Below are 25,265 nucleotides of genomic sequence, written 5' to 3'. Positions count from 1 at the left end.
TCTCGCGCGTCCGGAGGCGGAAAATAACACCTCTCCAGCGTCGTGCTCCCGTGGGTCTGCTCGCCACGCTTCGCTTCCTTATTTTTTCATGTCTCCTTTCTCCTCTCTCCTGCCTCGCACCTGCCTCTGGCGTGCCCAACCTCCGCCCGTGTGACGACGTCGGAGGTTGGCAGGCCTGCATCTCTACCGGCACTCGCCCTTTCTGTCCCACTGACACGTGTCTTCCTTCTCGCTGCCTGCTCGGATTTTCCGCGCCTTCGCGGCACAGAGCCGAGTTCCTGCGGAACGCGCAGACGGCGCTTCGAATGCCTTCTCGCGTCTTTATGCGCATCGTGCATGCGCTCGGACGAACGCCGACAGGCGTCAGCGCCTCTCAAACCGACAAACCGCGCTGCCCCACACACACGCAGTGCTAATTTTCGCATATCTCGGCCTCGCTTTCGCCTCTTCTCACGAATGAAATTCTTCTCCCGCGAGTACATACGGCTCCTACAGTCTCACCTGGGTCTTGTCTCCAGGGCGCAAGCGCTAAGGGGATACGTCCATATCCTATATATATATGTGATATATATATATATATATATACATGTATATATTTTCATGCCTGGCATCGCCAAGGAGATTCGAGTTCAGTAGAAAAGGTATACATGTGTAGACGAGAATGAATCGCTACTGTAGGCCGAGAGGAGGAAGTGGAGCCTCTGGGGAGGGGATGAGAGACGATCGGAGAGGCGAGAGAGGGACAAGTGGCCCAGCAACGAATGCCACACAAGCAGCAGTTCTTGCTCCGCCTCATCGCGCTCGGAAGGCTCCCGGCACCGACGCCGCCCAACAGCAGCGGGATCTCGAGGTAACTGCGTCATTTCAATATACATGTTTATATGCACATTCGATATTGATACTGAGATATACATGTCTACGTGGGTTTGCACACGCCCATATATATATATATATATATATATATATGTGTGTGCACGCATATGAAGGTGTGTCTGTACATGCGTGGGCATCTCGGTACGGGTCTAGATTCGTAGTTAATTTTGGATGTAAACATTTGCAAATATATATATATATATATATATGGGAATATGCCTTCATGTATGTTCACCTATGTGGACCTGTGTAGGCATTCGAATAGCTCATAAGACGCTTGAGATGTCAATATGTATATATATATATATATATATATATATATATATATATATATATGCGTGTGTGTGGGTTGCTGAGGCTGTTGGTTTTGTGGTTATCTCTCGGTGGTGTGCATCTGTTCCTTTTGTTGCTTATCTTTCCAGCAGCGAATGCTTCAGCACCTACCTCCAGCGGAAGCGGTTGCTCAGCTGCAAGATGTGATGCGCGACTTGGCGATTCTGAATGATTCGCTTCGAAGCCTCTTGAGCGACAGCGCGCCTGGGCACGAGGCCCAGCATGACCAGCTTGTTCATGTAAGGCCCTAAGTTTCCCTTCCAGTTATCGTTCAGTTTTTGTGTCCCCCGAGCGCTTCCCGCTGTGCGAGGCTTCACGATGTGCCGTCTTTTTTCGTTGCTCTCTTTTCGCTCCGCTGCTGGCCATGCGTTTGCCGTTATGCCTGCCTGCATCTCCACCGGTCTACGAGCCCTTTCCTTCCAGTTCTGCAGTTCTGTCGCTCTTCTCCCTCTTCTCCCCTTTTTTACTGCGAATCCGCTCCACGCTCGTGACAGCCTCTCCCGCCTCGGGGAGCGTCACTGCTTCTGGCGTCCAACGCCCTCTCTGCAGCCCCCGCTCTGCGCCTCCGCTCTCACCGCTTCGCAGTCCCCTCTTTGGTTTTCTCCTTTCTTTTTCTCTTCTCAGTTCCGTGGCCGCGTCGCGCGCCGCATCAGCCGCTACGCGCTACTCGTCCGGAAGTCGCAGATTCTCGTCGACCGTCTGCTCCACCTGCAGGAGCAACAGATGCATGGGAGCAACGCCGCCGCGCAGGGCGCAGAGAGACAGGGCGCGGCGCCTCTCGCCCCGCTGGCCCCGGCCGCTCTCCCGTCGCTTCCTTCTCTCTCTTGCTTCTTGTCTCTGTCGCTCTCGGCTCCGGGTACAGACGCCTCCAAAGCGGCGGCTGCGGCGCGTCTCCAGCGCGAACAGCTGCTCCAGCTCCAGCAGTACCACCAACAAAACTTGCAAACGTAAGGCCGGCAACATGGGAAGGCAAACGCTTCGGGGACGACAAGGGACGGGAGAGACGCAGGAGGGAGGCGCCTTGACTGGAGGGGAATCGCCTCGACTTGAGGGGAGTTGACGCGCCTGTTGGGAGGCTTTCTGGTCAGTTTGTCCCCTACTGTTAGCAGGCTTCGGCCGTCGTCGTCAGTCACCATCAGTCACCCGTGCGCTCTTCGTCTTTGTGGTTCTTTGCCTTTTCTTCGTTTGCCGTTCCTCTCCGCAACGCATGCGCTGCGAGGCTTGAAAATGCGAGAAGGCGGCCGGGGAGGGGGGTAGGGGGGGGGGGAGGGGGGATGGGGCTTATGGTACTTTGAGGTCATACTAGCGACGAGAAGGGGAGTGTGCTTCAGAGAAAAGGAATATTCATCGGGGCAGGCGCCTTCACAAGCGGATGCAGTTTCCTCCGCCCTGACGAAGAGTGGGAAAGGCGGCACAAAGGTTCGCGTTTTTCGAGGCGATGCGAAACTCGCGAACGTCGGCAGAGAATAGTCGCCTCGCCTGTCCTAAAAAAAGCAAACATGCACTGGCATCGCTGCACGTTTGTTCTTTTTAGGTTCAAATCACAGCTGTCTGCTTGGTGGCAACGCACGGAGCGGCATTTCCACACCATGCGTATGGCGAACTACGTGAATGCGTTGGAGGCGACAGAAAAGTACGCGAAACCTTTCTTCTGTTTGCTGCCTTCGAAGGCCGCCTCCCGACTGCGCAAGAGTCTGCCGGCTTCGCAACGGTCTCGCAGACGTTTCGTTTGCCTTTTTTCTCTTTCCTCGCGCGCGGCCGGTGCTGTCTCCTTCCTTCCTTCTGACTCTCATTTCTCCGTTCTTGTCTTCCGAGATCGCATGCCATCCGGCTAAATGTTTGACGTAAGCGAGCGGCTTCCTTCGCCTCCTAGCCGCGTTCGCTTCTCTTCTTTGTCGTCCTTCTCTTCTTTAACGTCTTTCGCTTGTCTCTCACTTCCTTTCTTCTCTTTTCCCCCGTCTGCCCGTTCCGTTTTGCGTCCAGTCAGGCGCCCTCGGGTCACGCGCCGCATGCGCATGCAGTTGGGAAGCTGGCGGAAGAGGCGCATGCAACGCGGCCAACTGGAGAAGCTGCGAGCGCGCAGGCTGGCGGCCCCCAGGGCGCCTCGAGTTTCGCGGGCGGAGCTCTCGGCTTCACAGAGGACAGTGTGCCCCGCGAGGAAGGTCGGAGAGCGGAGGCGCGCAACGCAAAGGACGAAGCGGCTACGCTGCTCAATAGCAGCGATGTGCGCCCAGACGTGCAGAGGAAGGCGAGTGGCGAGGACGGCGAGAGCGGCGAGAAGCGCCAAAGCCAGCTGAGGGACACGCGCGCAGTCATGGCGGAAGAGCTGCAGCGCATGCAAGAGACGCAACGCCAACTGCAGAAATCCTCGGCGGCCATTGAACAGACAGAATCCACATACAACGGTGAGATTTCCTTTCGCCCGCGAGGGCGATTCTGTCTTTCTTGTGAAGCTTGCTTCTCTCGTTTTTTGAGTCGCCTACGTCTGTTTGGACGCGCGTCCTGGCTCGCCGATGCGTGTCAACTAAACCGTTTTTATTTTTGTCTTGCCACTCTCAGGGGCGTTTGCGATTTCACTTCTCGCGTGGGGTTTGAGAGACGCTGCCATGCAGTCTGGCGTGGCGGCCGCCGCGTGCCTGTGTGTAGAGCCTTCTGGTCATTTGCCTCCGTTTCTCGGCGTTTTCCTTTTGCTTGTTCGTTTCGTCTCGAGCCCCTCAAACGGCTAGGGGGGCGTCTGAGCCGTCGCATCCGAGAAGCGAGGCGAGGGCGCGCGCATGCGCGAAGGGGGTGTCTTCTGCTGCTTTTGCGTATTCGTCACCGCGCCGCCAGCTTCTTTTTCGCACTCGCAGCTGCGTGCGGCTTCTGTGGAGACCAGAGACAGCGATGTGCGTGTTTCCGGTTGCATGCGCGCGCCGCGTGGAGCGCGCACGAGAGGGCGGGACTCGGGGGCGTCGCGTTGCCGTTGCCGGCTGCGGGAGACGCGCGAAAAGGGGAGGTCGAGAGAGAGAGCCATCTGGAGCGAAAGGGAGGCATACATCAAGAGACGTCGCGGAGGAAAAAACGAGAGAGGAGGGGAGAAGAGCGGAGGATTGTGGTCGACGAGACGAGCAAAGGCCGCGAGAAGGCGAGTTCCTCTAGGTCTGTCGTCGCGGCTAGCGATCGTGAGACGCTTTGCGCGACTTCTCGACGCAGCGGTCTTCTCCCGCTGGTGACGGCTGGGGAAAAAAGACGCGCCTCTGGGAGTACCACAGAGGGCCGACGGGCGCTGCATCGACCTGCGCGTGTCTCTGCGCCTTGTCGCTTTTCCCACGACACATGCGCCGTGGTTCTCTCGTATTCCAGCGGTTCTGTGTTTCGCACAGTTTTCCTGGTTTCCGTTCGGCGCGCGTTTCAATGTTGCTGTGGCACTGTCGCACTTCAGCAGTCTTCCGCGGCGGTGTGTCTCCTTTTGGTCCTCTCGTGGGCTTCCCCTAGCGCGCAGTGGAACGCGCTCTCTGCGTGTGTTTCCGTCTGCCGAGAAAAAGGCCGAGTCAAGAGAGACACAAACGCGGAACTGTGCACGCGCCTCTGTCGCCTGTCAAAACGCACAGACGCGTTTCCATGATTCTACGCATACCCGTACCCTATTGTATGTATGTATATATATATATATATATATATATATTTACAGGGACACAAATAGAGGCATGTGTGGTGGTGCCGTGGATTCGTGTAAGCATGCGTGTATACGAACACGATGGTTCTCTAGATGTCTTTCTTTGCACATACGTGGAATCTGCAGGTGCTTAGTGGTGCATACACATGCCTTTATATATATATATATATATATATGGAAGCTACGTGAATATGCGTGAGTGCATATGTGGAAGTGACTCTCTTGTGGTGAAACGAAGGGGACTGTGACGACGAAGTCACGATAGGAAAAAATTGTTGTCTTGCGTTGATGGTCGAGCTGCGGTACTTGCGCTGCAGTCTTCGGAGATCGGCTGGCCTCGGCGAAGGGCATTCTCGCGGCTCTCAAGAAGAGGTATTTCGCTTTTTTCTTCTCTCCTTTTTCTCGTTTTCTTCATTCCTTTGCTTCCTTGGGCTTTCCTGCTCCGTGTTTCTCTGCCCCTGTTCCGCCCGCGCGTTCTCGTGCTGTCTCAGCCGCGGCGGCGAACTTCCCGCGACGCGTTCCGACTCCTTTGCGCTTTCCGGGCGTCGAACGACGAACTCTCTTTTTGCACCTGGCAAAAGCCCCTCTGGTGTTTGGTGCGCTCGTCGCCTTTCATTCTCGCCTGTGTTTGTTCACGCAACTACTACCGTCCACAGAGCGAGTCCGAATCCTCCACGCAAATCCGTAACTGAATATTTATAGTCGGATTGTGGTCTAGGTGCTTATCCTGTCGACGCCTGCAGATGTCTCGTCTGGTGTTCGTCTTTTCCATTTCGCTGTCTGTGAGCGTGTCGTGTGAATGTCGGCTTTGGTTCTTCAAATGCATGCGCTTCGCGTTCTCGGTTTCCACGTCACGCGCGTGTCTCGCGGCCGTTCGTCTCGGCGTTTGTTTTTTCGCGCGCGGGCTCGGCCTGCGCGCGGTCGAATCCCCAGACAAGACGCGCCGTCCCTTGAGAGGCACGCGACAGCCTCTGAGGCTTCGCGGCGCCTCCACGGCCGTTCCGCGAAGTCGCGGCGCTCGGGGCTGCAAACATGTGTCTTCGAAACGCGAAAATGTCATAAATGCACGTGTATCCGCATCTCGTTACACACATACCTGTGCATGTATCTGTTTGTTTATACTTCCCTATGCTTATATATATATATATATATATATATATATATATGCATGTATGTATGTATATATGTATATGTGCATACATACTTCAGTGTTTGTATAGGTATGTATCCATATGTGCCTATGTCGGTTCGCGTGGCGTTATTCAAGTGCATGCGTGTCTCCAGATCCGCGTGAGAGTGGGTCTCGGCCCCTTTTCCCTCGCATGCAGAAGAGAGGATGCGGCAGGGGGAGAGGGCGCCGACTGCGCGTTGATCGCCATTTGCTTTCACCCCCGCGTCTTCCCGCTGTCTCCGAGGAAGAGCAGAAAAATCGCGTCCGACAGCGCCTGTGTCTGTGTGCCTGCCGACCCGATGGAGGCCTCTCTGCCACCAGACCCAAAGCAAAAGGGTGCATGCGCCTGCGTGTGGACGTCTCTCCAGCTTTTATCGGACCATTTTGCCCTTGCTAGTCATTTATTCATAAATATACATACCATATATATACTTGGATGTATATGCATAGAACTACATGTATATATATATATATATATATATACAGTGATATCTGAGGCTGCTTGTATCTGTTCCTGGCCGCTGTTGGCTGTTTTCGTTTCTGTCTTTGTGTCTGACTCGAGAGGGCGTTTCTGTCTTTTCCAACGTTTATGAGCATGTGCACTGTGGGCCACGACGTCGTCGGTGGCATCTCAGACTGTCCACTGTGAGAAGGCGAAGGAAGAGAGAGCCTTGGGGAACTTGTCAACCGCTGAGCACCGCGAAGGAGACAGTCCGGTCTCTCTCCTGTCGCCGCTGCACTGAAACAGGATCTCTGGGTGTCCCCCTCCGCCCGGAGGCGTCGCCTTCGTTCTTTCTTGTTTCCCTTGTATATATCTCCACTGCACCCTATACACATGAGCACAATCATGTACATAAACATGTATGTGCATATATATATATATATATATATACCTGCGTGTATGCGTATGCATTTTTTTCTAGGTGCATAGATGTGTATGCTGTTCATCTACCTCTTGGAATGCGTGGGCGTCTATACGTACTTGCGTGTTTCCGCCCTTCTTAACGTTCCGTGTTCGCGTCGCTTTTGTTGCTGCACATCCGAGTTTGTGTCTCCAAAAGCGTCGTGTACGAGTAATGTCCGGGCATGAGATGTGGCGTGCCTGGGAACAAGGGAGACGCCCCCTGCCCTTAGTGCCTGCTCGAAAATATGCGTTCTGCCTGTTTCCATTGCGCCTGTGCTTCTGTTTCTACGAAAAAACGTTACATATATGCACATTTAGAGATATCGATCTATGTAGATATCGACGCTCTAGATGGATACACGGATACATATGTATAAATAAACACGATATTATATATATGTGTGTAACTATGTAGATATAGATCGCATATGGATAAACTAACTGGGTTGATAGAGGTATTTTGCGTCTGGCGAAGAGCTGTATAGGGTGTCGTTTGAGAGTGGCGTTCGAAAAACCGGTCCCCGATAGGGGATCCAACATGGTTGAAAACACAGAAAAAGGAGGGAGAGAAACGCATGTAGCTGCGACTGCTCGTGTGCTGAGCCGTGGCCGCCGAGCGGCGGAAAGCGAAGAACGACTACACAATTTCGGTTCCGTCGGGCGTTGCATGTGCAGTGCATCTCTCAGCAGACTTGTCTTTGAGAGTATTGCTATCTTCGAAAGGCACAACGTTGAAGAAAGGATCTCTGCACGCGCGATGCCACACGAAGCGCGAGCGCCCGGGGTCGGCCAGGATACCCTAAGAAAATAGGTGTATATATTCATATATATATATATATATATATATATATACGTATAGATAGATCGATATAGATCTGTCGTTATAAGATCCATGCAAGCATTCTACTTGAGAGACCGTGGACGTATGTCACATTTTTCTGCTCCTTCGCTGGCGCCTGTTGTATTCCCGATGTGTGTAATCCTGCTATCCCGAGAGCAGCGCAGATGCGGGTGCGTTCTGTCTTTCGCTTTGATTTTTCCAGGGCTGAAACTGATTCACAGCTTATTTGGTTCGCGTTCCTCTTCTTCCTCGGCTGCTGCGCCTTCGTCGTGTTGAGGCGCCTTGGCATCATCCGCCTCATCATCTCCGTAAGGTTCTCTTCCGTTTTGTCTCTGTTGGTTCGCCTTCGCGGCCGCGTTCTCGTCAGATCCTCGTTCCTTCCTTTTGCGGTTCCTCTGTCGATTCTCCAATTTCCCTTGCTGTGCACGGCTCTGCCTTCTTTCCGTCGACTCGGACTCGCCCTCTGCTTCTCTCACCTTCTCTTTTCTCCCCTTCCCCTTGCCATATCCCCGTCTTTGCCGACCCTCCATGTGCATATATATGTTCCTGTCTAGATCTCTTTATCTCTCCGTATGTCTATCTCTTTCTCTGTCTCTCTTGCTTTGCGTGCGTCTCTACATTTCCTGTTTCGCCACACGCTCCCGTTTCTGCGATGTTCGCGCGTGGACGACTCCCTTAGGCTCCTCTGTACCTCGCCTGCTGTTTGACAAAGCGCTCGTTGTCTTTTTTCTCGTGTTTGTCAGACGGCCTGTATGGCGTGCAGCATCTTCTCAGGTTTTTTCGCAACTCTTTTGTCGAATCTAGAAGTTACCGACCTGCGGCCTCAGGATATCCTCCCGTCTTCTCTTTCGTCCGATTCAAACTTTGCGCCTGTGCTGCCAGCCTCGCTCCCGTACGAGCCGCCCGCGGCTCCACCTCTGCATCTCAGCGAATCCGACGGTGTCTCCAGTCCCGAGCACACCTCGCAGCCTGTGGTGGATCTCTCTCTGCCCTCGCTGACGCATGCGGTTGAGGAACCTGGGGCGTCTGCCGGCCCTCCGGTCTCCACCAGAACGCGGGAGGTGTCCTCGTGTACGCCGCAAGGACAGGGTTACTCAAGATCGCCTTCGAATTCGGAATCGTGTCACGCGCCAGAGCCTCCGTCTGCGCAGTTCTCTTTCAGTCCGATGGGAAAGAACCGAAACAGACTAGCTTCGTCTCCCGCCTCCGCGTCGACGTCGGGTTCCTCGCCTGCGGCTTCGCAACTCTCAGACTCTCCGCGTTCTACAGACTCCATTGCTCCTGTCTCTCCGCCTTCGTCTTCACGTGTCTCTTCTTCTGCTTCTTCCTCTTCTCCGTCGTCGCCTTCTACTTCTTTGCTTCGCCCTCCTCTCTCGCCTACAGGGCTCGGCGAGGACAGAGCAGCGGTGGACGGAGACGGCAGCGAGCGGCGCGTCTTCGCGGCTGGCAGCCGCTCAGAGTCGGAAGCCTCAAACGGCCGGGAAGGGAGGGCCGAGAGCGAAGACGTGGAAGCGAGGGATGACGACGAAGCTTCGGAAGAAGGGGAAGACAGAGAAGGCGTCGAAGACATGGAAGACATGGACGAGAAGGCAGACCGGGAAGGGGAACACGCGGAGGCACATAAGGATCGAGATGCGAACGACCGGAATGAAGAGGAAGACCCTAAACAGTGAAAGCTTTCTGTAGAGCGGCGACGCGAACGCGATCAAAAGCGCACAGGCGAGCGCATTCCGTGCGGATTCTCTTGGTCACGTGGAGGTTACTGCGCATCTGCCAGGCAAATGCCGTCCCCCAGCGATTCGAGACGTCCGTCAGAATGTACTTCAGCAGCGTTTCGGGCGTTTTCTGCTATCGTCGACCGTCTAGCTAGAGACGCGCAGCAGAGGCGAATGTGGGATGCAGCATCGAGGAGCTGTCGGGAAAGGGTTGAGCGTATTTAAGAAGCAAACACGCACCTTTTTCTTCGGATTCGAATCGACTGCGCGCAACGCGCTTTTATTTCCCCACAAGCCCCGAGTCCCTCGGGCCCTGTGGGAGTGGCGTTCTCTCTCGAGCGAGAGAGGTCCGTAGCAGCTTCATGCTGTTCAAATGGACAGGTGTGCATGCAACTTTTTTATGCAGAGTTAAGCTGTCCAAGCCAAGACATACCTTCCTACATAGAGTCATCAATACATAAATATATATGTCCATGACCAACGATAAACACGACTGCACGTGTAGATATATATATATATATATATATATAAATATATATATATATATATATATATATATAAGGATGGGAGTGCGTAAAAGGATGGGAGTGCGTGCATGTGCGTCTACGCCAGTGCGCGTCCGTGGTTCTTGCAAAACAGATGCGAGATCGGGGAGAGCAGATTTTTGTGCAGGTTCTGTCTCGACCTCGAGTCCGCGATTTTGCATGCGAACAAAGGGAGAAGGAAATCCGTAGGGCTGTGTTCGGCACAGTGTTTTTCAGGGGCGTGGTTTTTGGACCGAACGCGCCCGGCGACGGTGGCGCATGCGGAGCTTTCCGTTCGATGCATGCGCTCGTGGAGACGCAGCCCCTGCGTTCTTTTTAAGATTTCCGAGCGCACCTGAGATACGAGAGAATGCGTCTCGGATTTGCGGTGTGCGCGCGTTTTTTAACTCGGATTCCTCCTGCGTGCAGACGCAGGAAGGGCCGGAGAGAAAACAGCTATGCTTGAGCTGAGAGTCTGTGGCTTGTCGTCGCCGTTTCCACGTTCCGCGTCCAGCGCACAGCGACCGGCACTCAAAAACACCACACGCCAAGAGGCAGGCGAACCGAACGCGGAAGACGGGAGCAGAGCGCATCAGAGAGACAGAAATAGTAGCGACGGGGAACGCCAAAGCACAGAGAAAAAGAAAGTGAACAAGCGAGACAGAGAGCGCGAGAAAGGCGAGGCATGCAGGCGGCGTAATGTATTGATGGCTGTTTGACGTGCCAGCAAGCTAACGGTTGGGCGCGTAGGGCCGGTGGAGTTAGACTGACAAAACGTTTCGACAACTCCACGACGGCGACAATGTCTTCATTTTTCACACGCGTTTACGATGAAGAGAATGCTGGACAGAATCCTCGCACACGCTGACTCCTCAGAAGCCGCTCACAGTTTCCACTTCCCTTCTCCGTTTCTCGCGACTTTACTCTGGGACGCTCTTCTCGCAATACACTGGGCACTCCCTTCGGTCCTGCATTCGTCTCGCTCCTTTTCCCTTGGAATGTGCCGCTACGCGCGCTCTCTCTTCACGCCTGTCGTTTGCCCTCGCATATATTCCTCTCTGTCCCCTCCCTTTTCTTCTTCTCGCCGTCTCGCTCCCTTCTGTGATCTCGTATCCTTCCTCTCTCTCTCCTGTCTCCTTGGTCTCTTCGGACACCACTATACTTAATGCACTTAACACGATGGTCATGAAAAGCACAATAGAACTTGGATTTGGTAAACAAAGACATTCAAGATCTAAACCAGTAGTTTCTCTCTCGTTCCCCGTCCTCAAACTCGTCCTCTCTTCTATCTCCGTTTCCTTCTTGTTCGCTGGTTCTTTTTGCACTTTGTCCTCTCGTCTCCCTCCTCTCCACTCTCCCGTTTCTCGCGTTCTCGCCTCTCACTCAGCGTCTCTGCATCCCCGTCCTCGCTTTCGTGACCTGGATCCCCACCCTGCTCTCTCGTCAGACTCCACCTGTGCAGGCTTCTCGCAGAGGCCTCGCGTGTCTCCTCGTCCGCTTGTCTTCGCGCTCTTCTGGGGACGGAACGCGCGCCCAGCGGAAGAGACGCCGTCGCTGTCTGCTCCTGGTCTGCCGCGTAGGCGGCCTCAAGCCTTGCCGCGCAAGCACGTGATGCATCCGAAGGAGACGCGAAGCACGAGGGAGGCCTTCGAGCGGGCGGGGGGACACCAGGACGCGCGACACTATTCTGAGTCGCGTCGCTGATTCCCACTCTTGCCTGCAGCGAGAGGGAAAAGTGCGGCTGCGAATCGATCGATGACAGCGGCGAAGCAATCGAAGGCGAAGTCGGAGGCAGAAGAGAAGGTGGAGAGTCCGAAGCTGCAGATGGCGAAGAGGACGGAGAGGACGGAGAAGGAGAAGATGGAGAAGCGTGGGATGGAAGAGACCGCATGGGGGCCATGAGTTGCTGCCGCCACCGAGCGAGGAGGGAGGGGAGCCGCGGCAAATCCAAGAGAGAGAGTGTGTGGCATCCAAGAGGAACGCCGCGGCCCTGAGAGAGACGGAAAGATGAAAAGCAAAGACAAAGGTGAGAGACCGAATGAAGCAATTGCGACCTCGAGGAGACGCGAGAAGAGCACACGCCCACCGACGCAGCGCGCAAAGAGGATCTGCCAAACCAAAGAGACTGCGAACACCTGTGGCAACGCGCCCAAAAAAAGGTGACCGGATTGGCGGTGAAGCCTGAACACCAGTCACAGGTGCCTGGACCCTTCCCACGAGACCGGTCCATGCCACAAGGAATCCCCACACGTTTTGCTTGTGCCGCTAGGCTCTCGGCGAGACAAAGCCAATTCCAGTCGCCCTCACGCAATGTGTGCTGGAATCAACCGTTTCGAGTTTCATCGTCCGTACGCGTTGCCCTATCTTTTGTTCGTTTTCCCGCGATCAGCTCCGGTGAACCCGACGGTGGAAGTCGATCTGTCCCTCCACGCGTTCTTCCCGCGCGCGTCAATGCCTCTCTCCCTTCGCCGTCTCCTCGCTTTCCCACGTCTCGCCCGCCTCGCCACGCTCGCGCGATTCTCGCCTGTGTCCACCTCCCCTCTTCGCTCTGTGACGGCTCCTAAAACGCGCTTGCTCTCCCTCTCTTCCCATCTTGGCGTAGTCGCTTTCTGTTCAATTCCCGTCCTCTTTGGCCTACCCGGTCTGTGAGACAGATGCACACCGAGTCGAGCCCCGCGGTGGCGCACGTCACTGCGAGAGTGCGTGCGAGGTTCTCGCACGCCCGCTCTGCCTTCGACTTCTCTTTGATTGTTTTTGCGCAGTCGCTCTGTTCGCCCGACGCCTCGCTGGCCTCGCTCCCCTCGCTTTGGCCTTCATCGTCACGATCCCTCTGTGACCAGAACCGTCCGACCTCGTCTTGGATTTCATCCAGCACTTTTCCCGAAAGCACCGGGTCCTCTGTCTCCGCCTCACCGTCCTCATCGGGCAGGCTGAGGAAGTCGCAAAACGAGGAGCACTCGCTCTCAACGTCGTCGCCCTCTCCCCGCTCGCCTTCGGCCTCTCGGGGCGGCTTCGCCCCTCGCCCGTCTTCCCGTGGCGCGAGCGGCACAGCCTTGCCGGTGTTGGAGAGAACGGCGAATGCCCCAGTGCGCACACGTGGTGTCGAAGACGAGACGGCAGAGAAAGGCGAGAAAGAGGAGAAAGAAGAGGAAGAAGACGAGGGAAGGGGAGATGACGAGGCGAAGGAAGACGCCAAAGCAGAGGAAGACGCCAAAGCAGAGGAAGACGACGGCAGGGCGAGGCAGGAAATGTCGACAGCGAAGAGACCGATACGCCGCGCAGGCTGCCGGGCTGCGGCATCCGAGCCTCCCCTGCGTGTGCCTGTGAACTGTTCGGCGTCACCGGCTTCCGACTCGTCCAGAAGCGCATTGGAGACGCGCCGCCCTCTGACGAAGTCGTCCTTCCGTTCCGGTTCGCAAGCCCCCAGGCCTGGCGCAGCGCCTCCGCGCGAGGTCGGCGACGCATCGTCGGGGACTGAAAAGAACGAGAGGCGTCGCTGGGCGTCTTCGTCGTCGTCCCGGCGCACGGGAAGGACGAGGACGGGGGGAGGCAGCCGCTCGCCTTCTCGCCTGTTTGCCTGAAGAGAAAAACCGTCTCTGCTCGGCATGTCTTGCAGCGCGAGGAGCGAAGACTGGCGGGGCGGGGCAGGGGAACGAGGCACGTCGGCTGGGCGAGACAGCGCCGCGAACAAGAGCAGAAAATGGTTCAGCAACTGCGCGTCTCTTTCATCAGGAACCCCCACCAAAGCCAGGGACGTGTCGTCGGCGGGAATTGAGGCCGGAAAGCGCCCTGGTGGAGGCGAAACGTGCGACGAGCACACCGAGCTGGCGTCGTCATCTTCCCGACCCGAGAAAAACTCGTCGTCTTCGGGTCGGCCATCGGGCTCCGAACAGTTCCACTCGGCGTCTCTCGCTGATTCGCCGCATTTTCTGCTTGACAGCCCATCTGTCCCCGCGACGGCGCGGAGTCCAGCCGGGAGACCCTGCGGTGTACGTACACGTGGGAAGGCGACGGGCGGGCGACGGCGGTCGAGTCCCGGAGGCGGGAGCGGAAGCGTCGGCAAGAAGTGCAACACGGCACTCAGCATGTGCTCCGTGTGGCTTCTATCTGCATCTCCGTTACTGCACGCCTCCGTTTCGCGCGAAGCCGTCCACGAACACCCCCGATGGCTTCGCCACACATGCGAACCGCTGCGGGACGCGTCCGAGGGGCGAGGCGACGAAGCGAGGGGGGACGGAGAGCGAGGCGAGCGAGGCGACCACGAGGAACAGAGGGAGACGCAAGGGGAAAGGGACCGTGCTTGCGTGGGTCGTGGGAGTCCCTCCTGCTTCCCTCCAGCTGTGAGTTTGTTGGCTGCAGCCTCCCTCGCGCCTTCTGTCCTTGGCGCTGTCTCCCACGCGGGTGCCTGCATCGCAGCATCCGCGGGCTCAAGAGTGGAGCCTTGCGGCGACTCGGTGGGCGTCCACACAAGACAAAACGTGTCTTCCGTTTCGTCTTCTCCGCTGCGCTTGACCATTCGAAGGCCATCCAGGCACGCCCCGCGCTCGAGCGTCGCCAGCGCATGAAGCACAGTCGGGTCCTCGATTCGGCAAGTGAAGGTCGAAGCAGCTGCTGCGGGAGAACGCGGGACGCGCTGCGAAGTCGCGAGGCCCCGACAGGCCTTCGCGAGATCCGAGGCAGCTGAAAAAGCAGGAGCGCGGTCGCGTTGTCTTCGCTCGCCGTCAGGCCGTCTCGGTCCCTCGCCGGCCTTGGGTGAGGCGGCTAGACGCGCAGGCACTGAGCGCGAAGTAGCCGAACACGCAGACGAGGAAGAAGAGGAGGAGAACGAAGAAGAGGAAGCAAACGAGGAAGAGGAGGAAAACGAGGGAGAAGACGAGACAGGTTTCTCAAAAGTGTCGAAGAACGACTGCATGCCTGGCCAGTAGACGTAGGTGGCAACCGACTTTAGCAGGGTTTTCTTCTCGTCTGCGGAGTCCTCTCGGCGGTCGGTTGTTTCCCTCCAGCCCCATCGTTTCGTCTCGGAGTCGGGAGACGCTCTCCCGCTTGCCCGCCTGCCGTCGCTGCTCGGCGCTCGGCCACGGCCCTCCAGCCCGTCTGTGGGTTTCTCTGGAGACGGCCGAGAGTCGGCGCGTGCTCCGAGCTCGTGTTGTGTCCACGCAAAACAGGACGGCTGCCTGCGGCACCGATCGCCTCGCGCATCTTCTCCCTCGTCTTCCTCGTCGAGGTCCGCGCTGACTGGCGAGACGGCGCCGCCTCGCTCTGGCGCGTTGCCCGCCTCTTGCGACGAGGCGAGCGGGATTGACGGCACCGCGACAGAAGGCGACGGCGAGAGAGAGAAGAAGAAGGAAACGACCTTCCAGAGCAGTCCAGGCAGCCGAGGGATGCAGAGGCGCATGGCCGTGCCTCGGCGCCGGTACCAAACAAAAACTAGGTCTTTGCTCGCGCTGAGAATCGACTGCGATCCCTCGCTCTGGCCGGATATCGCCTCACCTGCATGCGCGCCCGTTCCGTCTCGCGAGCTTCCGCCAGCAGCGGGTGAGGCCTCAGTGCCGACCTGCTCCTCCCGGGGCTCTGCGCCTTCTCCACCACACCCCGCGGGCGCTCCGCCGTCCTCGCTGGCCGTCTGCCTGGCAGGTGCGTCCTCTTCGTCTGCTTCTCTTCCCCTTCCTTTTCGTCGCTCGGTTCGCGCGTCGTCGGGCGCGTGACCGCTCTCGGGTTCGGGACCGACGCTCTCTCCTTCACACGCGCGATCTCCGGGGAGGCCTCGCTCCCGGCACACAAAGAAGCGAAGAGAAAGGTACGTGTCCTCCTCCCCGCGGTCCGCCACTTTCGCCAGAAGGGGATCGCGAGAAATCGACTCAGAAATCTCGCGCAGCAGAGCCGACGGAAGATACCGAAGCGTTGCTGCACGCTGCGCCGCCGCCTTCAGCGACGAAGCGGAAGGACAGGGAGAGACAGACGAGGAAGAGGAAGCAGACGGCAAACCTGCGGAGGAACAGGGTGGAGGCGCTGGCTGTGGAGCCTCCCGGAGCCTTTCTTTCTGCTCCACAGCGCGTCTCTCGCCGGTTTCGCGGCTCCGCCACTCTCTCGCTTCCTCCATGGAGTTCCGGAGGCCGACGGCGCTCTCCTTGCTTCGCTGGATTCCGCCGCTGGCGTTTCCCGGTGCGCCGCCCCAGCCTAAGCTTCCGCCGAGCGTCTCTGAGGATTCATAGAACGGCGAGAGGCAAGGCGGAGCTGACCCACCAAACTGCTGCCGGTGGCCTAGAAGAGTCTTGGACGAATTCTCCGTCACGTGCCGCGCGCCGTTCCTGGCCGGTGCGCCGACGCCTCTCTGCGGAAGCCGGTCCTCGAGACATTGAGGTGTACGTACACCCCGGCGGGGCACCTCGACGCCGGCATGCAGCCGCGAGCCCCCGCCATCGTGGAGTGCAAAGGCACTCTCCCGAAGTGAGGCGTGTCGGCGGCAAAAATTGCCAGGTCTCTCATCCTGGTCACTTCCTTGTAAACCCGAGTGAGGTGTCCGTACACCTCGCCGGGGTGTACGTACACTTGGGTCGCTGGGATGGCTTGACGCGGCCTGAGATAGCACAGTTCGCCTGTGGAGCTCAGAGTGAAGGTTCTCGCTCCGCCAAGATGAAGCTGTTGACTCGGATGAAGGGACGCCCATTGCGTTCCATCTTGCGGCGCCGTTTTCCTTCAGGGCGATTCCTTTCCCACGATTCCACCTTCCGGATCTCCGTCCGCCTTTCTATAGCGCATATCCAGCAGCCCCGTGCACAAAACACGTGGCCCGGTCTCGAAACAGGTGAATCAGCCGGTGAAGCTGCCGAGGCGCACGAGACTCCACGGTACCCTGCGCCGCTTCTCAGCTCGGCAGAACCGCCTTCTCCCTTTTCGCCCCTCTCTTTCTGGATCTACTTCCTTTTCACCCCTCCCTTTCGGACTTGTGCTTCCTTTGTCGCCGACCATTTGCGCATCCCGAGAGACTTCCTCGGGGGCTGGCGCCTGCGGCGTCTCGCAACGAGAGGCCGAGAAGCGGCGCAGCGCCGTCCGGACCCACTTGAGGAGATTCTCTCTTCTCTCCACGATCGCCGTCCTCGTTTTCAGGAGAACTCGGGCGGCCTCGCGGCGCAGGGAAGTCGCCGCAGTCAAGGGACGCGAGACGGGGGCGGCGAAGCAGCCGGAGCGGCGCGCGAGGTGGAAGGAGCAGAGAAAAAGGCGAGATGCAGGCAGATATGCATGCGAGGAACAAGTTGACAGAAACGCGGGAGACAGCATGGCGAGAAATCTCGAAACCTTGCGCTTGACGAAAGGAGAGCGTCGCCGAGGACGCTCGCTCTCTCTGTGGCTCAACTCGTCCGGAACACGGGGCGAGCTACGGACAAAAAGAGGAGAGTGTTGTTCCCCCACGCGAGGAGAGGTGCTCATGCTCTTTCCTTCTTTTCTTTTCCGCGAGGATTCCTAAAAAACTGCCTTATTTCTGCCGAGAAATGAAGGGAAGAATGCGAGCGTGCATGCGCTGGACCTCTTTTTCCGTGCTCGGACCCGAGAGAGAGAGGTCGCGCGCTGGGGGGGAGAACGGGCGCCCGAAAAGCCGCTCTATGCGCTCTCTTGCCGACAAAGTGAGTCGCCTCCCTTCTTCCCTTTCTTCTAGTTCTTCCCTCTCTTTCTCTTTTCGCGACTCTCTCCTCCCTCGACCGTGACTTTCCTCTCTCTGTCTTCTGCGTCGCAGAAAAAGGGGAAACGCGCCTTCCTCTCCAGCGGAGAGGGGCTCAAACGTTGAGGCGCCCGCGCTGGGCCACCCTGGCTGGCTGGAGACACCCGGTGCATGTGTCTCTCCCTTCAAAGTGAATATGGGGGGGTTGTGGCGGGGCCTCGAGAAAGCGCGGCAAAAAAGCTGGCCTCCTCTCGCGTTTGCATTTCTGCACGAGATCTTTGCAGGGAGGCTCTGCTTCGCGTTCGCGGGAATGCCGAGAGAAACACGATGAAGGAGGCAAAACCAGAAAAAAGGCAGAAACGGTCCCGTGAAACAAAATGGGGGTGGCCGTGAGCCGTCGCCTCGACACTCAAAACGTGGCCAAGACGCGAAACGCGCTGGCCGAGGTTCCCGCCAGTCTCCCTTCGCCCGCGCATTTTCGCTCGCTCTCCCTCTCTTCCTTCCCTTTCTCGGTCTCCCGTCTCGCTCTCGGTCTCCCGGCATCGACCCGGACTGCCCCTGCTGTGCATGTCTCCTCTCCGTCTTCAAACTCCGTCCCTTTGTCCTCGTCGTGTCGGTCTTCTTTTGCTTCCGCCGCGTCTGCCTGCCGCCTTCGCGGCGTCTGTGCGCCCGCCTCCTTGCTCCCCTGCGATTCCTTCGCTTCGGCCTGGGGACGACCCTCCGGTTCACCGCCGCTGGAAACTGGCCACAGGCTTCCGGATCTCTCTCTCCCTCCCGCGTGGCCGCGCCAAACTCCACGCGAGCGGCTGAGAGCCGCCGAGGGCTGGACGTTCGCCGCCACCCAGACAGCCCGGTCGCTCTCGACTGGAAGAGGTAAGGAGACTCTCGATGGGGAGACAGACGACCGGAGACGTTAGAGCTTCCAGGCATTGAATCACGCTCGTCAGTTCCTCCTCTCCCCTCTTCTCTTCAGCAGCAGGCATCTACACGCCGAACTCTGGACTTTCGTGGTTGTCTCCTCTCCGTCTGTTTGCCTCTTCTCTCGTTTCCCCTGTCCTCCCTCGCCCACTCTATCGCTTCTCCACACAACGCCAACCCCCTCACCTCACTCCGCTCTTTTTCTTGCGCCGTCCTCCAACAGAAAAAGGCGGCTGTCTCTCTCTCCTTCCTCTCCACCTCCCTCCTTGTCCTCTTCACCTGCGTCTCGTCTTTTCTGCGGTGCTGCTTTCTCTCTCCTGCGATTTTCGCCCCCGGGTTCTCTGCACGCACGCGTCGTGATTGGTTTTTTTCTGTCGCAGGTCGGCGCTCATCTCGTGCGCCTCGTCGCCGCGCCGAGGGACAAGCCGAAGCATGTGGAGGTGAAGACGCGGAGGAGACTGGCGATGTGCAGGACGCTCTAGCTGCGTCGAGGATTCCCGCGACGCATCTGCAGGCTCCGGAGCGGCGCGTTCAGCGCTGGCGGGAAGAACAAGACGCCGAACCCGTCCCGCTCCTCGCCAGGCCGTTCGTGCATGCGTTCCAGCCTCGAGAATTCCTCAACAGGGACGACCTTCCCTGGCTGACTTCCGAGCAGGTGCGCGTTCGGTCGTTTATCGCCTTTTTCGCCGCCTTTTTGGTTCTCTTCCTGCCGCGGTTTCTCCCCGCCTTCGCTCACTCCTCTCTCGCGCGCGTTCGTCCATGAATCGTCGCTGTAGGGCGTGTTTTGGGTTCTCTCTTCTCACCTGCTCTAGCGATCGTTGTCTCCGCAAGAGACGCCGCTGCTAGCTCGCTTCGACGTGGCAACATGCGCTCAACGCCTGCCGTGTCTCCGCGCTTCTCGCGCTTCTTCTCTCTCGATTTGCGCTTTCCAGAAAAAGTACAGCCGCATCCTGTTCGGGAAGCCCATTGCCGCCCACCCCGTCCTGGTTGCGCAGACTCTCCACAAACTCCCACATAATCCGTGGCCGCAGGTGAAGGCTCAGGGGGTGCGGTCCGCGGATCGCACGCGCACACAGATGGGCACCGGCCTTCTTACGGCTCAAATGCGGGATGCAAATGCCTTTCCACAACCAACGAGACGCTCGAGCTCACAAAACGCACCTCTCGTCAATACCCTTCCGTGTATATCTAGACAAATATATATCTGTATATACATATATATATATATATATAAATACAAATATGATTATATAGCATACATGTAGTTCCATGTGGATGTATGTGTATATGCATGTTTGGGTATGCATATACACATAGGTGGAGATACAGACGAGGAAATGCAAGTGTGTACACGTGAGGTGTGCATGACGGCATCCAGCATCTGGGCGGCAGTTTGTGACGGGAAAACACCGTTTCTGCGCGCTTCTCGGCCTTTTTCCTGCGTCACATCTCTGCAACCTGTCTTTCCGCACACTTCGTCCCATTCGCTCTCTTCCCCCCCCCGGCGACAACTGTCGCTTCACTGTTTGTGTGTCTTTTTGCCCTCCGATTGTCCCTGCGTTTTCGTTTCCGCGTCTTCTGTTTCACCGCCTCAGGTCGCAGCCGTCGGCCACTCAAACGTCGGAAAGTCTTCTTTGCTGAATGCGCTCATGCACGGCCGCGACGTGGCTCGGTCGTGCAGCATTCCGGTAAGCTGCCGGTGCGTCGTCTCCCTTTCTTCGGCCGCGTTCAGACCCTCCGCTCTGTCAGGACACCTGACGCCTCTCAGCGAGAACCCCTCGCGCGCTCACGCGTTTTCTCGCCTTCCTCAACAGGCCTACTCCACTGTCTTCTGTGCGCCTCTCCCTCTCCACCTGTCTATCAAAATATACACACACTGACCTATACATGCATGCATATGCAGTGCTTGACAGGAGCATAGATAGGTGTGTAGCGTGTAATGCAAATAAATACGTATGTGTATACATATGGATAGTTACAGATCGATGCATGCCTATGAGGTTTATAAGTTCATCGGCAACCTGGGAGACTGTGGATTAGCACGGGATGGCGTCGTGGCTGTTTCCGGCTGTCACATGCATCGTCCGGCCGGGGTTCTCACGGGGCTCGAAGGTGCCTATTCACTCACACATTTCTGGCACACCCGCGAGTTCGATGCAGCGAGGTCGCACGCGCTTTTCAACGTCATGACTCCAAGGCAGTAGTCCCCACGCACGTATAAGGCCACGTGTATGCGAACGCGAATATATATATATATATATATATATATATAAATAGATATAGATATGTAGATATGCATGCCTATATGTACGTACTACTCTATGTATCTGTGCACGCGCGACAGAGTGTGATGAGTGGCTAGAGGAACCGTGTTTCCGTGCAGTTTGGTTGAAGGCAAGTGGTGTATGGGCGATATTCTGCTTTTTCTCAGTTGCCGAATGGAAAAGTGTTAACTCTTCCAAAGGTTGCACCCGTCTCTCACGCTCCGGTCAGTAGTCCACACACACACGATTCACGGTTTCCGCGTTCTCGTTTGCCCGGCCTTGTCCCCTCGCCGTCTGCGTTCCCCTTTGTCCTTTCCCCCCACCTTGGGGTTTGCCCGGCCTTGTTCCCTCGCCGTCTGCGTTCCCCTTTGTCCTTTCCCCCCACCTTGGGGTTTGCCCGGCCTTGTCCCCTCGCCGTCTGCGTTCCCCTTTGTCCTTTCCCCCCACCTTGGGGTTTGCCCGGCCTTGTTCCCTCGCCGTCTGCGTTCCCCTTTGTCCTTTCCCCCCACCTTGGGGTTTGCCCGGCCTTGTCCCCTCGCCGTCTGCGTTCCCCTTTGTCCTTTCCCCCCACCTTGGGGTTTGCCCGGCCTTGTCCCCTCGCCGTCTGCGTTCCCCTTTGTCCTTTCCCCCCACCTTGGGGTTTGCCCGGCCTTGTCCCCTCGCCGTCTGCGTTCCCCTTTGTCCTTTCCCCCCACCTTGGGGTTTGCCCGGCCTTGTCCCCTCGCCGTCTGCGTTCCCCTTTGTCCTTTCCCCCCACCTTGGGGTTTGCCCGGCCTTGTCCCCTCGCCGTCTGCGTTCCCCTTTGTCCTTTCCCCCCACCTTGGGGTTTGCCCGGCCTTGTCCCCTCGCCGTCTGCCTTCCCCTTTGTCCTTTCCCCCCACCTTGTCACGCGCGCCGTTCTTCCCCTCTAGCGTTTCCTGCTGCTCGTGTGCGTCTGTTGACTCCTCTCTCGTCTGTCCGAGCTGTCGTCTCCCCCCACTCGACTCTTCGTTTTTCGTTCACGGTTCCCGACGTCTCCTTCCCGCCCTGCGTATCCCTCCCGGCGGAGTTTTTCCTCGTGTCCATTTGCCGCCTTTGTGTCCCGCCCCTCTCCTCTCGTACCTGTTGATCCCCGGAGCCTCCGGACTTTTCGTTTCGTGCTTCCGACTGCTGTACTGCTCGAGATTACTCTTTGCTTCGTCTCGCCTTCGTAGGCTTCCTGGTCTCTGTCCTCTCGCTGCTCGTGTGCATCGTCTCCCTCACTACTTTCTTTGCTCGTAGCCTTCTTTTTGGCGTCTCCTGTTTGCTGCCGAGCCGTCTCTCGCCCCGTTCTCTCACCCAGACACCCTCTTTTTCGTCCCTGCTGTTCTTCTCTCGTTTCCTTTCCGTTTTTTCTCGCTGTCTCCACGCCGGCATGTCGCCTCCGCCTCCGGCCCTGTGCTGTCTTCGTCGTTTAGGGACGAACGCGTCATCTCTTCACTTTCGACCTTGGCAACCACTTAAGTCTCGTGGACCTTCCCGGCTACGGGTTCGCTCGCGTGAAGCCGGTGAGACGCCGAAGTCGACAAAGAGAGGCGAGGAGCGAAAGCGAGGACTGAAAAGATCTAGCGCGTGGTTGGGGCGCGCAGGGACAGAAGGGACACTCGGAGAAGCCACCCAGACAAGACAGGGAAAAGCGATGGAACGCAGAGAGCGAGACGGCGAGAACGAGAGGGCGGGGAGAGCGCACAGAGGCAGAACCGAGCGAAACGAGAAAAGCAGCAGCAGCGCGCATGAAAGACGCATTACAAGGAGACAAAAAAAGCGAGGAGGGGGAGAGAAACCTATCGCTTAACGAAAGAAATGGCGACACAGACAGGCGTGAAGAAACCGGATGGCAAGACGACAGAGGAAACAGGTAGACCTCTAGACATTCACAAAGATATCGACAGATAAACAGATAGATAGGCACATGCATGCATGGATATATATGTATGTATGTATATATATATATATATATATATATATGTCTGCGTGGATGCCGTGGCGCCCGTTTGGCGTGTATGGGTTTTTCAGCAACTGAAGGAGGAGTGGGCGATTTTGATCGAGGAATATTTCACCCGCTCAAAACAGTAAGGCAAAAACGCAGCTCGTTTTTCTTTCGTGTTGGACGTTGGTGTTCTTCTGGTCCTCTGTCTGTCCCTTCTTTTCTCTCTTCCTTGGCTGCTCCATCGCTTTCAGGTGTTCTCCGTGTCGCCAGACTTTGGTTCTTACGCATTCTCAATTCACACAGTTCAGTCGGTAGCGAACCACGCACATGCACTATGTATGTGCATCTACGGCCACTACGCGGAATGTCTGTTTGTGTCTGGTTCACCTGTTTACCAAGATCGTTAGAGCCTGTTCTGTGTTGAGCAGGCTGCGCAGAGTGTTATCTCTCGTTGACAGCACCAAGGGTGTAGAGCCTCTGGACGAGAAGCTGTGGCAGTTGCTAGCGGAAAAAGATCTTCCCTTCCAAGTGGTCCTCACCAAGGTCGATCTCCTTTCAGTACGTCTGCAGAGACGAGGCGGAATCTTCAAACTCTCCAACCCGTCCCATGTTGTAGAGATACCGCATCGATATATATATATATATATATATATATATATGAACATGTATATGCGCTCATCTGTACGGAGGTTTTATACATAGTTGTCTGTTGGCCTGTATATGCGCACATGTGTTCATTTTCGTATGCAAGTGTAAAATGTGGTGGCAGGGGGCGGCATCTCTAGACACGTCGATACCTAAACGGGAATGTGCATAGAAAAGGCTCCTTCCCGTCCGCCGTCCATGACGGCCTGTCTGTGTATATACTGCAATCGATGTCGTATGCTTTTTGGTCCATCCGAGCAGTGCAATCGACAGGTCCACACACGCATACGTGAACACTTGTGCAACGTCGCCATTCCTTTGACGACACACTCAAAAGCTGCACAATCCTATTTCCACACACGACGTCCTGATTACCTACCTACCCACCTATATATATATATATATATATATATATATATACGCGTCTTTGTGTATTTTGAATCACCGATTATATTGAAGTGTACGTAGTTAATGTTTACGTGCTTCTGTTCTTCGTGCGTCGCGTGTGCAGGCGCCTCAATTGCACGAGGCAATGTTTAATGTTCTGACGAGGCTCCAGACTGTGGAGAAGAAGGAGACGCTTCTCCACCCGTTTGTGCATGCAGTCTCTTCGCGGTACAACCACGGCATTCCGGAACTGAGGGCCTCGCTTTCTGCGATTGCATCTGACTGGCGAAAACGGCACAATCTCGGCTTATTCAAATTTCAAGGACGAGAAGACTCTCCTGTGCGACGACACAGATAACACCTGGCGACCGCCGGTGCTAGGCGAGAGCCGCTTGTGTGCCTGGCGCCTGCCTCGCGTTACCGAACAAACACCGACTTCTGAGACCGCTTCAGACCTGCGTTCCGCCGTAACTTTTTCGTTCGTTTCTTCCGTCTGGAGTCTTTTCTCCAGCCTGCAGCGTGTTGCTCCGCACTCTCTCTGTCTGCCTTGTGGTAGGTCGAGAATCTCGCTCTGTCTCCTTCTCTTGTCCCCCTATCCTGCGCCCTGTCGTTTGTTAACTAGACGGCAGCGTCTTCTTCTCCCCTGCCGCGAATGTCTCCGTCTTCCTTGTGTGGCGCATGCTTTTGGCTGTCTTCGACACAGAGCCGCCTTCGTCCGCGGGGTGGTGTCACGGCCTGTTGTCTCCGGCCCTCCTCCGAACTGCCCGCTCGAGTGAGCATGCGCGAGCACGCGTGCACACTGCATGCAGTACAGACGCATGCTCTAAGCAAACAGGATCTGCGGGTATTTAAAGCTAGAATCTCTGCTAATAAACCTAGTTTAGGGTTTATATTGTCCGCCACGCGAACTGTCGACGGAGCCGCAGTCCCGGTGCCCGTCGCAATATCCATACCTGCGTTACCTATAACTACTCCTGTTGTACCACCAAGGGTGAATAGAATAACGAAACTAAGGCAGCCGATAGATATACTGCCTGGGGCCTTCGGCCTGGCCACCGAGCTCGTCGTCCACTGCCGTGTGTGTCGCCGTGGAAGCCCCGCCTCAGTTTGGTCCTCTGAAGCGTGGACCGGATTGCCTCTCCGTCTCCCCGCGAGAAGAAGGCCTCCCACCCCGCGCAGGCCTACACTGTAATCGATGTGTTTTGCTACCACGGGACTGCTGTCAGCAGAGCCTTTCAGATTCTGTTTAGAAAACTTGTAATTCCCAAGTTTGATAGGCACTTAGCTGCTTACATGCAGTCCGCCAAGAATGAGGCGCCGCCACTGCACGGCCTAGCTATGGTCTTTATGTTCTTAATTCCCATCGTCTTCCACTCTTTGGCTGCGGGGCGTGCGGTCGCCACAGCGGTTCGCGCGCCAAACGCGCTCTC

General features: G+C 56.7%; 3 protein-coding genes across 3 annotated transcripts; 2 read left to right on the top strand and 1 right to left on the bottom strand.

Annotated features, from left to right (window-relative positions):
• Nucleotides 1-1,301: 1,301 nt before the first annotated feature.
• Nucleotides 1,302-9,450, top strand: NCLIV_062550 (conserved hypothetical protein; the record flags this gene model as incomplete). The annotated part of the gene is made up of 7 exons (XM_003885806.1): nucleotides 1,302-1,445; nucleotides 1,831-2,153; nucleotides 2,741-2,839; nucleotides 3,190-3,611; nucleotides 5,179-5,233; nucleotides 7,980-8,085; nucleotides 8,521-9,450. The coding sequence occupies 7 exons, from the start codon at nucleotides 1,302-1,304 to the stop codon at nucleotides 9,448-9,450; spliced, it is 2,079 nt and encodes a 692-aa protein (XP_003885855.1).
• A 1,851-nt stretch (nucleotides 9,451-11,301) lies between these two features.
• On the bottom strand, nucleotides 11,302-16,683 carry NCLIV_062540 (conserved hypothetical protein; the record flags this gene model as incomplete). Its single annotated transcript, XM_003885805.1, has 2 exons — nucleotides 11,302-12,006; nucleotides 12,655-16,683. The coding sequence occupies 2 exons, from the start codon at nucleotides 16,681-16,683 to the stop codon at nucleotides 11,302-11,304; spliced, it is 4,734 nt and encodes a 1,577-aa protein (XP_003885854.1).
• Nucleotides 16,684-18,050: 1,367 nt separating this feature from the next.
• On the top strand, nucleotides 18,051-24,193 carry NCLIV_062530 (putative GTP-binding protein; the record flags this gene model as incomplete). The annotated part of the gene is made up of 9 exons (XM_003885804.1): nucleotides 18,051-18,546; nucleotides 18,972-19,246; nucleotides 19,524-19,622; nucleotides 20,187-20,279; nucleotides 21,023-21,079; nucleotides 22,292-22,381; nucleotides 22,890-22,945; nucleotides 23,262-23,361; nucleotides 23,960-24,193. The coding sequence occupies 9 exons, from the start codon at nucleotides 18,051-18,053 to the stop codon at nucleotides 24,191-24,193; spliced, it is 1,500 nt and encodes a 499-aa protein (XP_003885853.1).
• Between the last annotated feature and the right edge of the window lie 1,072 nt (nucleotides 24,194-25,265).

This window comes from Neospora caninum, chromosome XII, assembly GCF_000208865.1.
Source record: "Neospora caninum Liverpool complete genome, chromosome XII".
Taxonomy (NCBI): Eukaryota; Apicomplexa; class Conoidasida; order Eucoccidiorida; family Sarcocystidae; genus Neospora; species Neospora caninum.
Note: the sequence above shows the minus strand (reverse complement) of the source record. Positions and strands in the feature narration are given on the sequence as shown.